The sequence below is a fragment of the Rhinolophus sinicus genome, chromosome 4 (genome assembly GCF_057876585.1).
Source record: "Rhinolophus sinicus isolate RSI-liver-muscle chromosome 4, RSI-T2T, whole genome shotgun sequence".
NCBI classification, from domain to species: Eukaryota; Metazoa; Chordata; class Mammalia; order Chiroptera; family Rhinolophidae; genus Rhinolophus; species Rhinolophus sinicus.
Window position 1 is genome coordinate 96123897 of NC_142504.1, and position 16306 is coordinate 96140202.

The 16306-nt window shown below is 39.5% G+C and overlaps 1 protein-coding gene across 2 annotated transcripts in view; it reads right to left on the reverse strand.

Moving 5' to 3' along the window:
* The window catches only part of EPG5 (ectopic P-granules 5 autophagy tethering factor), a 98750-nt gene that overhangs the window by 19825 nt on the left and 62619 nt on the right, over positions 1-16306 (reverse strand). The window contains exons 27-35 of one of the 2 annotated variants that reach the window (XM_019739695.3): positions 15452-15614; positions 10997-11139; positions 9602-9758; positions 7044-7238; positions 5781-5994; positions 3670-3818; positions 2970-3171; positions 2246-2318; positions 744-844 (exon numbers count right to left, since the gene is read on the reverse strand). In XM_019739695.3, the coding sequence (XP_019595254.3) occupies positions 744-844; positions 2246-2318; positions 2970-3171; positions 3670-3818; positions 5781-5994; positions 7044-7238; positions 9602-9758; positions 10997-11139; positions 15452-15614 (1397 nt within the window). Of the gene's footprint in view, positions 1-743; positions 848-2245; positions 2319-2969; positions 3172-3669; positions 3819-5780; positions 5995-7043; positions 7239-9601; positions 9759-10996; positions 11140-15451; positions 15615-16306 lie in introns of both variants that reach the window. The other variant, XM_019739694.3, reaches the window with a different exon arrangement.

Here is a 16306-nt window from a genome sequence, read left to right on the forward strand (position 1 = left end):
TCTCTGGAGATACACACCCTCATCCTAATCTTTACAGAATTTGTCTAGATAATGTCTCTCTAAATGTGGGCTCAGACTACAAAACTACAAAGTACACAGGAAACAAGCTTCTAGGAATAAGAGTCCAAAGGAATATCTATCAGCAGCATAAGCCACTCCCCAACGGAAACTTCAGATAATGGAATTATTGCATATAGATCATAAAAGAAAGTAAGCGTGTTTAAACATTTTAAAGAAATAAAAACTGGAATTTAAACAAGAGGAAGAAGTAAGATGCTATCAAAAAGGATCAGGGTAGATTTTAAAACAAAAATAACTTCCAGAAATTAAAATGGGAAATTCAGTGGATATTTTTTAAAGCAGATTAGACATAGCTATAGATAGAGAGACTGAGTAAACTGGAAAACAGGCCTCAATAATTGACCCAAAAGGAAGCACAAAAAGATAGAAAACATGAAAAAGAAGCCAGAGTCATAGAAGACAGAATGAGGTTCCACATGGGGGACAGACAATATCTGAAAGAGAAAGGCTGCATATTTTCCATAACCAATGAAACTCCAAACTACCTCACAAATAAGTAACAAACTTTACACTAAATAATTGCATGAGTGGTTTTCCTTTGGTCAAAGATGACTGCCTGCCAACGAAAATAAAATTAAATAAAGTGGGAAAGCAAAGGCGAAACTGAATGACTTAGGGAAAACGTGAGAACCAACTGGAGACATGATGTAACAGCTTCCTACCTTTAAAGCTCTCGTGCAGTGAGGCGATGCAGTCAGTGAACAGCTGCACCGTGCTCGAGGCCGCCACAGCATCGCTCTCCAGCCAGGGGTAATGCCGTTGGCTGCTTGAAATACATGAAACATGCGCTCAGAAGTGAAAGTACCATGATTCAACGACTCCAGGTCCCAGAGTCTAGGGCTGGCCAGAGTCATAGCAAACTGCGTGATGCAGCCAGCACACATATTTAGACCACTGTAAATTCCTGGAGGTGAATTATAGCTTGCAATATCAACCACATAGTCTCATTTACTTTCCTTCCTAACCTTTATTCCAACATGAGTAAGTTTCAGAAGCGTGCTACCTAAACTATCAAACTAACATCTTTTCACATCCAATTTATACCCTTGAACCCATCCCTTGTGCATCTTGGTTATATTCCAAATGCCTTAGAACTATACCATCAGGTAGCTTCAACAGTAAGAAGGGCAGGGAAGGAGGGAGAGGGGGAGAGGGAAAGGGAGGGGGAAGAGAAAGGAGAGGGGAAGTGGGAGAGGGAGGGGAGGGAAGGAAGAAAATGTCTTGTAACCAAAAGATGCCCAAAAATGAATGGATAGGAAATAACCAAAGAATAAACTCTTTATATGAAAATTTTAGTTCCTGAATCTGGTCCGTAAAGTTCAATATCAAAATAAACTCCATTAATTCTTCCTAGAAATTAAAAGGCAGACTGCCTTATGGTCAGCAGTCAAACAGTCACTACAAAATCCTGAAGCTTGCAGATTGTTTAAGAATAGCCCTCTAGCAAAAGCAAAGATCCAGAACCTTTTCTATTTTCCTCAAGAAGCTCCTGAAGCAGCATGGGTTAACGCAAAGAGTCCTGACAAGGGAGTTAAAAGCCCTAGGAGTGAAAACACCTTAAATACAGTGATGTCTAGCACTATTGTCATTTTTTAAAAATTCTCATTAAGTTCACCTGGCTTTTATTTATATGCTTTTGGAGGCAACAAGACTCATAAGGAGTCATGGACAGCCCCACCTCTGGTCTAAATGCTCCTGAAATAATGCTTTCATTTAATTGCGGAGTCCATGTTAAAAGGGTAATTCCCACCACTAATCTGGAAGCCAACTTAACTCCAAACAGTAAGTGAGATACTGGATAAGATCAAGTTAGTCTCATATTTTTAGTGTCATATTATTCAAACCTAATTAAGGAGAGCGGTATCCGTCTTTCTGAAATTAAGTACCAAAACTCATTCAACTTCTTTATTGTAGAAAACTGGAAACGAGTGTCCAGTTTTGTTTTAAAATTAGTATCAAGATAATAGCTCTGATCAGCCAGACTAACAATTCCATAAGCAGAAAATGTCTTCAGTTTCTTTCGTAAAGGAGTATTTTCTAAATTTAAATATGGCCTTACACTTATAAAAATTAAACCTGTGAATGCATCACTTGTACCAAAACACCATGAGAATTTTAAGTCTATAAATTTCAAAAGAATTTGAATATCTGAAAAGTGATTTACCTTTCATTGTCCTCTAAAACCAGGATCCATGGCTTAAAGAGCTGGATAATGACTGAATGTAGGGATCTCAGCACTAAAAGAAAGTAAAATTTTTAGAGATGAGAAACAAGTGTATCCTTTGTCAATACCACTGATAACATTATATTAGAAAATCTACTAATTGTCTATATACCCATAAACTATGTTGATATAAAAACAACATTTATTTAAAGAGCGAGAGAGAGAGAGAGAGAGAGAGAGAAGGTCCAAGATGGCAGATTAGAAGCCAGACCCAAAAGAATTAAAAAAAAAAAAAAAAAAAAAAGTTTAATGTAAGTATGTTTATGTTTTCATTTGCCACAATGGAATGCCTTGAATTGAAAAATTTTATTACAAAATATCATAGATAATTTTATAATGTACATTTTTTTAAAGATAAACGCTTAAATATTCAGGACACTTTCCTTAGCAAGATAAATAATAGGACGAAAGAAGTGGAGATTGAAACCTATCTCTGTATTCCGCCCTACAAAGGAGGGGCAGAGACAAGCTGAAGCAAGCATCCGTTGTCTAAATGAACACACGTATGGGTTCACACCTATGCTATATATTTTCCATTTCCTCTGCGTGACACTCAGATATATCGTTTTATCGCAAAGATCTAAATCTCTTAATGTGTGTATTCAAGTCACTTCTGAGGGAATGTCAGAACACCCAGCTCCGTGTGGCACGAAAGGCGTATTACCTGTTTTGCTGTTGGCAGATGGGTCTTGGGCCAAGCAGGTCATTTCTGAGTCAAGCATCCTTTTCACAAGATAGCCCAAGAGTGTCTTCACACCATCCATGTAAGGACTCCATTTTGAGAATAAACCAAAACTTCTAAAGTCCAATGTGGATAACCGAAGCTTATAAAAAAAGTTTGAGAGCCACTGTATAGTCTCCATTACCTAGAAGAGAATGACGGGTTAGAAAATCCTTACTGAAAGTCTCCGTTCAGTAGTGTTCGTACTCTGTGAGGGAAGGCTTTGACTCTGCAAGAGTTGCAAAGATATACAGCACGTGAAAAGTAAACCAACAGACTTAGTTCTAAAGCAGAGGAACCATTTTTTCAAATAAATTTTCACGTGGACCCACACTGAACCCTAACCAAAGGGCCAGTGATATAAGGTTAAGGAGCAAGTGAGTTAAAGTGTGGAAGGCGTAGGCCCAGGCTGCTCTTGAAGAGATGAGCAACAATCAGACTGAGGTGTGAGAGAAAGGCAATCCAGACAAAGGGGGAGTAGGAGAGCAGTGACTGACAAAAACTAACACGGGGCTCTTAAAGATCATGCACAAAAAAGCAGCTTTTTAGATATAAAGTTTACGTGTGTTCCAATTGTTTAAATAGCAAAGGAAATTGAAAAGAAATGCAGAGACAAAAACGTCAGACACCAAAAGCTACACACCTGCTTGTCTGACAAGAGAACATCCCGGGAGCTTTGAAGCGACGTGCTCTCGGCAGAAGGTGCCCCCTGCTGGCAGTTTGGGGCATAGCAGCCCAGGGCTCTCAGCGTGGCTTTCCAACACTCAGGGCTCAGCAGCTGCTCAGCAGAGCCTTACAGCAGGGACAGAGGACAGAAAGTCAGCATCTCTTACAAACTAAAAATTTTAAATTGAATCAAATAACATATGTATTTTACAAAGGAATGAACATTAAATAAAAATCCCAAACAAATTCATCTAGGAGGAAACCAAAGTAAAGAGAACTTATTAAAAGAACTATCTACCCAAACGCCTGCCTTTCCTTGTTCCTGTTAACCCTGCTTTGCTTGGAGTGAACACAGCTGGAGCCATGTGAGCTGGAATCTGGGAGGGAAATCCCACCTATCAGACCTTTACTGGGGAATGAACGGTAAGGAGCCATTTTCCTGGCTGGATGACGTGAGAGAAATAATGGTGACAAGACAAGGGAGGTTGGGTGCAGACGCAGTGACAGCATGTAGGTCTCTTCAGAAGTTGTTTTATACTTACCCCTAAAACTCCATTCCTACAATGGCTAAAGCAACACAGACACAGCGTGCAAAACTAGAGACTACCAGCCAGCCAGCACTCTGCTACTTACAAACTTCATATCCCAGAGGACAGGAATAATATCTCTCAGGTTCTTTCCACCCAGAGGTGGCCTGAGGATCAAACAGGGTAACAGAGGCTCATAGGAGCAGGTCTGAGGGGAAGGATGACGAGGTCAGCTGCACTATACCGGGTATGAGATGCTCAGGGGACAGGGGAGGGCCGGTGTCCAACTGCTACTGTGGTCTGGTTATCAGGGCAGAGGTCTGGGATCAAGCTACAGGTGTGGGAGTTGTGCCCACCTAGAAGATGGCAGTGAAGACAGGGCAAACGACAGGCTCACCCAGGGCGAATGGAGAGAGCAGAGGAGCAAGGGATGGACCCCTGGGAACACCAAATTGGTGGCCAGAGAGGGGTGCGAAACCAGGAGGCTGGAGGCCATGGACTCTGACAGAGGTGGGACTGTTATTGTTATGCCTTTAACTGAATTACTTCTCCTGAGAAGTACAAATTTCCTGCTCCGTGCAAGTCAATGGTTGCCTACACAAACAGTTTATAATTTCTTTAAAAGATTTCAGGGGGAAAAACACAACAATATATACTTGATTATATTTTGAAAGTTTAGAACAAAAATCAGCTATGCAAATGTGCATCAAAAATTATACAAATACATTTCCCTATCACTGTTCTCCACCTACCCTGCAATATCCCTCTGCAGGAAACAGTGAAAGGTTGAGGTGCGTTGAAAATGAGACCACCCATTTCCGTACAAGTATTCTTAAAGTAGTCCAATACAGAAGATCATTACCTTATGCACTAAACAATTTCTATTAAATAACACAAAGATTTGGCATAAAGCAAAATTTAGTTTTCCATTACATCTATAAACAGTATCAAGTTTTCATGAAAAAGTAAATTCGATCTCATTTTTCAAGTTTTGATAAAATCCCTGCCTAGTGAAATTCCAAAAATAAGAAAGCCTACATCCTTTATTTCTCCTCTGATCTCCACACTCCAATGGAAAATTACAGGAGGGGAACAGAAACGGTGGGAATGTGGAAAATACTGTAATGCTGTTCTTTCCCTTGGCAAATATAAATACAGTCAAAAAAATTAGGGGGAAAATAGAACAAAATGTACCCTCTATTTGGAACGACGCATAGAAGAAGCAACTTATTTCTCTTACTAAATCTGTAGTTGGCAGAGGAAGCAGGCTCACTTCCATCCCACCCCATTCAAGACAGCTGCTAAGTCAAGGGAAAGAGATGGGCGCTTACCTGTGGCCTCCAACACGAGTGCCCATTCTAGCATTTAGGACAATAAATGACCATTTTTACAGGTAGGAACCTTTGAGGGACTGTTCATGGAGTACTTCAGGTGAAAATCAGTCACTCTAAACTTCGGCACGCTTGTATTATTTTTACATGTTTGGATGATATCTGTAGAATGGTACGTGTGATACGAAAATTCACTGCGATCTAATCAGTCACAATTAAAAGACACTCACTTTGCATCAGCAGCCTGAGGATGTCACTGTACTGGTCAGGGAACTGGTAGAGAAGAAGGTAAGTCCAGTGCTTACAGAAAAGATTAAACGGCATCAAAATATCTTCATCCGGTTCAAGGCCCCAGGCAGTAAGTGCCAAATGAATGGACTCCAGGAGTCTGGTGCGATCAGACAGAGGAGGCTTAGTGGCATTTAACCATTGCTTAAGATCGAACTAAAAAGGAAAGAAACGAGAAGCAGTTTTATTGACACTAGAAAATTAACTGAAGGAGAGCAAAGTCTGTGCAAATTTAGTTTAAAAGTCATAGATAACCTAGCCTTTAAATTTTCATAAAGATTTAAACTACAGTTTGTAAACAAGTACCTAAAAGAATCTGGGGAGCTCAGTAATTGATGGGAGCCATTATGCCTCCATCAATTCTTCACTCTCAGACAGTAAAGTTTTCTAAGCTCCGCACGCTTCTTTGCAATTTAAAAATCTTGTTGGTAAGTTTTCCCTAAAAGACAAGGCTCAGAACGTTGCAGTTCTCTTTCACTGGTCACAGTGCCACACACAAGCTGGCACTTCACAAAACTGTCTCCATCTAACGGCCACGTTTCTGAGTCTGCATCAGTCACCTCAGTGAATACAAATTCAGGGGGTTAATAACACCTTCCAGAACCCCTATAAGACATGTTCTCCCCCGTTACAGACTGAGATCAGTCTCTAGGCACTAAAAAATTACCAGGTTTTATGACTCATAGATGCTCAGAGAAATACAATTGAAGGCGAAAGAGCTACAGCTCCCAAATTCTCAACCGGTTAAGTAAATTCACTGCCTTGGTCTGAGTTAACATTCTACTTGGAATGACAACAAAGGCAATTTGCTTAGATCTGGCTTTTTCTAAATATGAGAGACTTGGACATATTGTATCTCATTTATCAAATACAACTTAGGCATAAATTCAGGATAAATTCAAAAGAAGGATGTACTAAATTACTATTATGAATATTTCAGAACTGTACTTAGTCTTTAAAGAGCGTTTGGGAGCTAGGTCCTTGTTATAGTGGAATAAAACTGTCCCTCACAACCCAACCGACACATCCACAAGAGGAAGCTGTGGGATCAGGATGCTTAAAGAGCATGAAAAATGTGCAAGGGTCCTGTGAGCCTGCAGTCTGCCTGGAAACAGAACCCCAGAGAGCCTTTCCTTTCTATGGCGTGGGCCACAGCCAACGTTTCTGCATTTCAATGGTAACATCAGGACTGGGTCATATCTCACCTTGGTCAGCAGCATGAAAATTATGTCACTGTTGTCCTCACTTAGAAGCTTCACCACCTTTTCATAGAGCTGTATGAACTCTGCGGGGGCAGCATTGGGAGTGAAGAAAGGAGACAAAAGAGAGCAGAGTCTTCTGTTCTTCAGAATGGTCTCGAGGACCTTTCTGCATTCTGATTTAGTGCCGCTGATGAACACCTTGAAAGAATAAAAGGGGAAAATGTCACCAAATTCTCCACTCCCCAACCTTTACTTAAGCAACCACGTTTTAAGGGGTGGTAATATGAGGCAAATAGAATTTTTTCTAAATGAAAACACGAAACAATCACAAGAAATCTAAAATCAACATAGATAAACCTATTATTTCCATTGTAGATGATATTAAAAATTATGGATAATCCGGGGAGCATTTGAGATCTTTCTCCCCAGCAAATGTCATCAGTTTGGCTCAAATAAACTTATAAAAATTCTCAAAAAAAAATTATGGATAACCCATTAATTTAATTTGGACAGCCCATATGTAGAAAATTCTCAACTATACTACAAAACTTTTAAAAGATTAAAATATTGGGGTAATTTGAATCCAGAAATTTGCAATGTACCTACCATAATTACTAAGTACCCTAAGTGATTCTGCATTCTGTCAAGAAAACAAAACTTCTAGGTTATAGATTTTATTGAAATGTGCTTTTGATACGTTTTGAAAGTTAAATTTAACTAATATATAGTCAGGAAAACTTCACATTTGTTTTAACTTGGTTCTAATGTTTAAAAGTACTAGAATATAAGTGAAATATTTTTTTAAAATCTTAGGGTCAGGAAGGCTTTGATAAACTTGACCACAGGCAGAAACAATAAAGGACAAGACTGACAGATTTAAATTGATAAAAATTTTAACTTCTATAAGGCAAAAAGCATCATAAAATTAAAGAAAAATAACAAAGTAGAAAAATTGTTACACATTCCAGATACCAGGTTAATAGTCTGAGGAGCTCTTTCAAAACAATAAAAAAAAACCAAGAAACTCTCCCACAGAAAATGTAACAGGACAATAAGCAGCCAATCACACACACACAAACACATAAATGGCCAAAACCTGTGAAAAGTCATTCAACTTAACAAATACTAAAAGAAATACAACCTAAAATAATAATAAAGTACCATTTCCCCTATTAGATTAGCAAGACTTAAAAAGAATGATCATTCGTACTGTAGGTTACGATATGGAAAATAATAAACTCAAACCCTGCAATGACAGTGTAAATAGGTACAAACTTCCCAGGAGGGCAGTGTGACAATACACATCAGCTGCCAGTCCCTTTGACATTGCAATCATACTTCTAAGAAATTATCCTAGGAAAAAAAGAGTCCAACAAGTTCACGAAGCTGTGTAAGATTATTTAGCTATGGCTTACTGTAGCAAAACAAACACCTAAATACCCATTCAGAGGGCATTACAATGTATCTGTACCACTGAACACTACATATTAAATACCATGATACAGGTCTGTATTTATTGACACGGAGTAATGTCTAAAAGATGTGTTTGAATGAAAAAAATCAGGTTACAAAATAACATATCCCCGTTTTTGAGTGTGTATCTATGTCTATCGATCTAGTTATCTGTATGTAGGGATGATACATCAATTTCACATGTACACGCATACATTAATACACATCCATACACGAGACAAACCATAATGAAATGCTAGTTGCATAACCAGTCTCCAGGTAGTTAGGATTCTAAGAAATGTTTCTTTATACTTTCTGTACTGTCCACATTGCTTATAAGTACCCATCAATTTTATAATCAGAAAAAAACTATTTAAAAAAATATATTTTAATATCTGCTCCGCATCACCTTATAAACATCCAATAAATAAGTACTAAGTCAATTGAATTTGGGTGAGAGGACATGGTTAACTAGGGTTTACATATTTACCAACAAGTGGCTTTCCTTTCCCAATCTGCAGGGATACACTGCCCTTGCTCTTGGTAAATATCTATATTTATTTTAACAATGAGTCAAATAAAGTTAGGGAGAATGGCAACTGGGAGGCAGCAGTGGGAGGTGGAGCGAGCGCTGAACGCTGAGTCAGAAGACCCGGGACCCAGTCTCAGCTCCAGCACTCAACAGCTGCAATTCTTTAGGCAAGTCACTCAATCTTTGAGAGCCCAGTTTTCTCATCTTTAAGATGAGAATGATATCACAGAGTCGCTATGAGAATAAAAAATAAAATAATGAATCGGAAAGCATTTTATAAGCGATAAAGAGCTTCAATGATGGCGTTGCTAACATCACCAACAGCATATGATAGAATCTGATGTCTCCCCAGGGGCTTTCAAATATGAGTAATTTATTATTGCTTCTAGGAGAAGCAAAATCCTATGCCAACAATTCTAATCGCATCTTCAGAAGCCAGTAATTCAAAGGGGCTTCTGACTTAGGTAAGACTCTGAACCTATAATATAAGTCTGAAGTCAACCCCAACTATATCTAATGAGGACACTGTAGGGACTCATTATATCGGAAAAAGACAACCAGCACAGAATAACCTTACCTGTCCCAAAATCTCAATGCATGACGTAAAGAACTGCCTTGTGGGAGGATGACGCTGGGTCTCATCGCTGACGTAATCCACAACAGTAAAGAAGAGGCTAATGCCAACCTTCTGAACCCCAGGGGTGGGCTGCAACTTGTAGGCATTCACTAAGGCCCTGCGGGAAAATGCAGGTAAAGACTATTGGTTTACAGTATGAGGATCCAGACCCGCGAATGTTTCTCTGATACTCTACATTTCTCAGGCAATATTCTTTAGAGTCCTCGGTGCCCCATACAAATGTCACGTTAGAAATATTTCATGGGATATCTTCCAACTTGACCCAACACCTTATTTTCAATACATAAAAATGATTTTATTCCCTCCTGGGGGAAAAAAAAGAAAATCAGGTGTCTTATAAGGGCTAATTAACATTCTCATCTTATTAAAATTTTTCACATTTCATATGTAATTCATAATTTATTATTTAACTTCATGTATTCCTTATATAATACATCTTTTCAAAAACAAGCATCCTGATTTCTCTAAATTTTAAAATCCAAAACAGTGACTTAAGTTGAGGATAAAGATTTCTGTATAGAATAAGATCCCAGAATAAAGGAATCTCTTCTAATTCTCATACTTTTTTGAGTTCCTTTACTAGCAAAAGAAACATCAACCCCTTGTTCACCTTATCTCCTCCTCCTTCCCAGCCCACCCCCATCCAACCCACAGGACTCAGTGCCCCCTCCACACCACCACCCCAATCCACTGGGGGATTAGCTGCTGTTACTAGAATGTGGAGTCATCTTAAAGTAAAAGGCAGAGGCCACCTGCCCTCTCCCAAGTCATGTCCTGTTGGCCTTGGGAAGAAAGAGGATGGTGCGAGTAAGCCAGGAGCTCCAAAAGAAAATCACAATGGCCAAACGCAAGTTGGCAACGATACCTGAGAGCCCTAACGCCCCTGAGCGAGTCCACTGCAAACTTTGCCAATAATCTAAGTTGACAATGATGACTTCCTAGGTAAACGTGACTTTGATATAAAACTTAAGCACCAAATCTCTCCATGACTGAATTTCAATGTACTGTATCATCTCGTAATTCAGGGGTGTGCAAACTTATTCTATAGAGTCAGATAATAAGTATTTTATGTTTTACGGGCCATAAATTGTTACAACTACTCAGTTCTGCCATTGCAACATGAAAGTCATAGACATTAATAAATGGGCACAGCTGTGTTCCGATAAAACTTTACTTATAAAAATGGGTGACAGGGCAGATGTGCACCCCCCAATGGCCAGTGTGCCGATTCCTATGCTAACTTAATTAGTGGGTGTCTGGAGGGTGTGGTAGCATGTATGATTACTATCGATAATAACAAGAGTATTTTCAAGTATAATGCCCTTCAAAACTTACGTAATCAAATTTTCTGCATGCACAGCAGCTTCCACAATATTAAGTGGTGGTGGTTTAGCAGCTTCTGCTTGCAACTGCTTCACTTCTTTTCTCAAAGCATGAAGCTGTTGGCTTACTGCTTCATTCTTATGCATACCTTCAAACTAACAAAAATGAAAGTGGTCAACAGATGTTTTTTGTCCCTACATGCTTCTAAAGCAGATATTTTATTACATATACAGTGGGCATATGATAAACAGACTATTATTACAATTAATATTATAACTCAAAACTCTCAATTGAACCTGCCAGGGATGGGGAAAAATTATCAAAAAACTATTCAAAAATCTCAGGTTTTTCATAAAGAATCAAACTTGAAGTCGTGTATTGTTGGTTCAGACTTTTGAAGGCTATGCTCTATGTCACTTACATTTCAATGCCCCAATCCTCAGGTCTTCCCACAGGCCTTTCCTATAGCACATCAAGCCCCTCCTCTGTTGATCACCCCTCCCCAGAGCCTTAAAACCCCCTGTCGTCCCAACCCACAGCACGTGTGATTCAGTCAACTCGAAACACTCAGGCTGCACATCGCATGGATGCCCAGCATTAAAAAAATGAGGATGCAGATGCTATTAATAAAACATTTGCCACTTTGAAAGGAAAAAAAGGCATATAAAGCAAACAACAAAATAAGATAAAATATGGGAAATGCCCAATCAATTGCATGCCTGGGACAGAGCCATTGATCAATTCAGTGGTGCCTAAAAGCTGGTCTTTGATAAAATTTTTATTGTTCTCAGTAAAGATATGAAAAATAAGGAGAATTTATTGAGCTTTTCAAAACAAAACAAAAAAAACCCTAAATTTATTTCAATTTAAAAGATTATGTCTTTCCTACTTGAGGGGGTTGTTAACATTCCTTTCTCTAATTAATTGATGTCAAATGACCTATATAGCTGCTTTGTTTGTGTGTATTTCATGTCCTTTTTTGGATGTGGAAGGATGCAGAGAATATCCTAGGCCCAGACTGCAACACAAAGACAGAACCGATGTGGTAGGTGTGGGAACAGGAAGATAGAGGGACAGAGACTAGGAGCCTGGCCAAGATGATGGGGGGTGGGGAAGTTGGGGCTGAAGAGCAGAGTGCAATCAGAGAGGGGAGCAGGGGGTCCAGTCTTGGACAGGCCTTTCAAGCAGACTAGAGGACCTACACGTACCTTGCGGGCATGGCAGAGAATGCTGAATAGACCAGCACATTTAGAGGGCAGGAGTTTGAAATCCTACCATCTCCTTAGATGGTTCCACATCACATGGGTGGGCAGCAGGGCATATGTTTTCCTTTGTATGCACCTGCCTAAACCTAGTCTTCAGCCACCACTGCAATGATTACGGAATCCTTTCTTTGTAAATAATGTAAACATTTAATTCACAAACTTACTTAACCAAGGTGCTTAGGTCCCTGTCAAGGTCATCATCATAAATTCCAAATCAAAAGCTCCTGAAGGGCAACAGTCCTATTTGTTTTGCTCTACACCGCACCCTAGCGCAGCACGGCTCTGACAGACACTGAGCACCTACTTTTTATGATCATAATGATAACTTTCTTCTATAAAAGGAACCATGGTTGTTCCTTTAAAAAAAAAAATCTTTATAAAGCTTCTTGTTTTAAAGAAAAAAATAGGGGGCAGCCAGATGGCTCAGTTGGTTAGAGCGCAAGCTCTCAACAACAAGGTTGCCGGTTCAATTCCCACATGGGATGGTGGGCTGCGCTCCCTGCAACTAGATTGAAAATGGCGACTGGACTTGGAGCTGAGCTGCTCCCTCCACAACTAGACTGAAGGACAATGACTTGGAGCTGATGGGCCCTGGAGAAACACACTGTTCCCCAATATTCCCCAATAAAAAATAAAAAAAAATTTTTTTAAAGAAAAAAATACGCTGTTCGTATGAATCAAAAGCCATGAAAGTGACTAGCCAAGAATATATGTTAACAATAATTGTTTAATTTTCACTCGTGGAGAAATGAAAGATAAAAAATTACTTCCATTAAACCACATACGGAATCAATACAAATATTAGACTTCAAATCTTCCAAATAACAGACCAATGTTTAAGAGCCTAAAATGTAATTAGGAGTATGTGCAGTCAGTTTTTTTGCCCATATGTCACCAACTACAACTAGACTGGGTCTTTGAGGGTCACAGCCCTTGGCTGTCCTGGAGAGAAACACCCAAACAGAGAGTCAAAGAAAGAATCTGAGAGAAGGAGGGAAGACGGCGAGAATGAAGGGAAGTGCAAAGACAGAGAAGAGAGAAAGGACAAGGTTCACCTGACTGGGAAATGCAGAGAGGAGATCAAAACCACTTTGCAACTTGAACTTTAAAACTGCCACCCCATGTTGTAGAAACTACTAAATGCTGAGAATAAAAGAAAACCAACTAGTGTAGGAAAGTTTGGACATTCACCAAAAACATCCTCAAATTCTCATTATTTCCTAATCTCCTTATTTTTGTTCATTTTTCCCACCAGTGTTCAAAGCGTTCTTATCTTACTAGCACGGGGGTGGGAGAGACTGAATGGCTCAGAGCATAATGACAAGAAGTGGCAGACAATAGAACAAAGCAGCGTGGTGGAAGCCCCTCCACTTGAGTCACTGCAAGTAGACAAAGATGTAAAAGCTGGACACAGCAGGTCCTTCTGCGAGTTTTTACAATAATGGGAGGCCCTCAGTGGGTCTTTTCCATCTCTCATTTCTAGGAATGAACACATTTTTCACATGACAATAAATCAATTCTGGGTCCAGCAAACATGCCCCACAATACCGAAATACAACACAAGGAACCCTATTATAAATCACCCCATTTCCTCAGGGAATATCACAGAATTATTGAAGGCTTCTACTAGGAGAGGCAACCACAGAAGAAGCACGTCTCAATTCTCATAGAATATATTTGGCTTTTGTATACTCCAAACAAGCTATACATAGTTCAAACACTTGCAGATGGTTGGAAATTTCCAGGGCTTTCCCTCCCAGAAAAATTCTAGTAAACAATAAAATATTTCCATGATATAATTTGAAATCTTCATAAATGAGCCATTAAAATCATATTAAAACACATTTGTGTACTTTAATTTTAAAATTTATTTTTAAAATATAAAATCATTTCCCATGAAGTTGATCTTAAAAATTCCATGAAGTCTCTAATCACTGATCACTTCCAGATCAAATTTCTTAACTTTAGATGCATATAAGTGTTATTTTATCAAAATAAATTTTAAAGATAATGACAAATACAAATATAAAAGTATTTCTGAGAAGACATTTTAGAGAAAACAGTGTCCTAAGGAGATTGATGGAGAATATATTGGAACTGTTAAAGTGTGGGTTAGCACAAAACGAAGAGAAATGTTTGAAAGACAACCAAGAGTCAGCAAAATAAATTTTTTCCCATTTCTCAAAGCTAACAGAAAAGAGGAGCTATTTTTGTGCAAATGTAGTCAGGCAGCAGGTAGCGCCCGCCCGTCTCTAAGGGTTTCTTTCCGGGCTCAGGGAATCCTGAATTCACGTGCAGCAGGAGTGAGGTGCAGTGATTCAGGGGCATGGGCTCTGTCGCCAGACTGCCCAGGCCTTCCTGGTTTTGCCACTCACTGGCTGCGTCGCCCTGGGTACGTAATTTAACCTCTTTATGCCTCTATTGCTTCACCTGGGAAAGGCAGATAACAAAAACCTTATAGGGTTATGGTGAGAATAAAACGAGTTCTGCCAAGTGTTCAGACAAGTGCCCGGCATAAAGGACGTGCTATGATGTGCTGCCTAAGGCTGAACTTCCATTCTGAAGTCCTTACGAAGTCACAGATCCAACTTCACTCTATCTTTCGAACTCAAGGAAGTGACGCTAGAGGCAGCTGAATTTTCACTCATATTGTTGCACGTCTCTCCTTTTGCCTGTTGGCAGGCTCCACTCAACTGATCTGCTTTCCACAGGTCCTGTTTGTCTTCAGGGGCTCCCCACTGTCCGCGACACACAGCCTGAGCTCCCAAGTGATCGGCCGTTCCACGTGACAGCCAACCTTCCAGTGTGGATTCCCACCACCACTTCCAAAAACAACTTGAAACAAACTGATCTAGCCACGACCCCTAGAAGAAGTCCTGGTCACGCCATTCTCACATTCCTTCTAACTGAATCAAAACTACCAGTATCAAAATCTTTTAAAGACCGATCAGGTTAAGGCCCTCTCCCTAAGAATCTTCTCAATGATTCTGAATTTTTTTAAATCTCTATCTGTTTTCTAGGACTCATCAGCGCTTATGGAAATATTTGATTAGTGTGTGTCTTCATCCCCTAAAAAACCTATTAAATGCTTCAGGACATCATCATCTGCTATATGCTTCTTTCAGTCTTTCTCGATGACATGCCAATTACTAGGGACTCAGTTAAAATTCTCGGAACGATGAGGAAACGTAAACATTCTTACCTGAACTGTTACGACTGCCGCTCCTTGGCATTTCTTACCACTACAGCCTCTGCACTCCAGATGCAGTGTGGTCTGTTCTTCTCGGTTAACATACTGTTTGGGCATTGTATCCAACAGCTCACCATCCAGGGCAACCTGTTGAGATTCCCGAAGAGCAGCAGTTCTGAAAAACATCATCAGGAGGTAAAAGAATGTCTTAGGAAAGGTTTCACGATAAGTGAAATCTGCCTGCATTAGAGCACAGTGAGACACAAATATTCACAGTAACAAGACCAAAGGTATGTGTGCCAAGACTTACCCAAATCCTCTCCCTGGCAGCCAGGCTAACCAGAAAGTTAAGGAAGGAAGGAAAAGTGGGACAACTTTTTAGCCAGAAATAAAGCTCCATTTAGAATCTATGTGATACCAACAACGGTTTTTAAATGGACACTTGAATATACAAGAACAAATGAGAATTTCATCCTAATTTAACTACCTGAAGGGGTGCCTTATTGTAAGTGCCACTGATTTCTTAGGTATTAGTAACTCCAACTGAATTGTCCAATTAGTAACTCCAACTGAAATAGAGAAAACTAATTGTTTACATGGGTCTCGATACTGTTCTAATTGTAGTTATTATTTTGTTGACATGCAGGTGAACATGTGTATGTGTACGCATTATGTGTATGCGTTGTGTGCACACACAACACACACACAATAAATGCCTGGACTAAAACAGCCCAGGAAATAAAGGCCAGTAAGAGATTCTTCTTTTACTTTATAAAACACACTTCCTCCACACACGCTCCTTCTCACAAGATGGCAAACTCGAATCAAACCATTACACATTTCAACAGTTGATCGTTCTGTATCTCT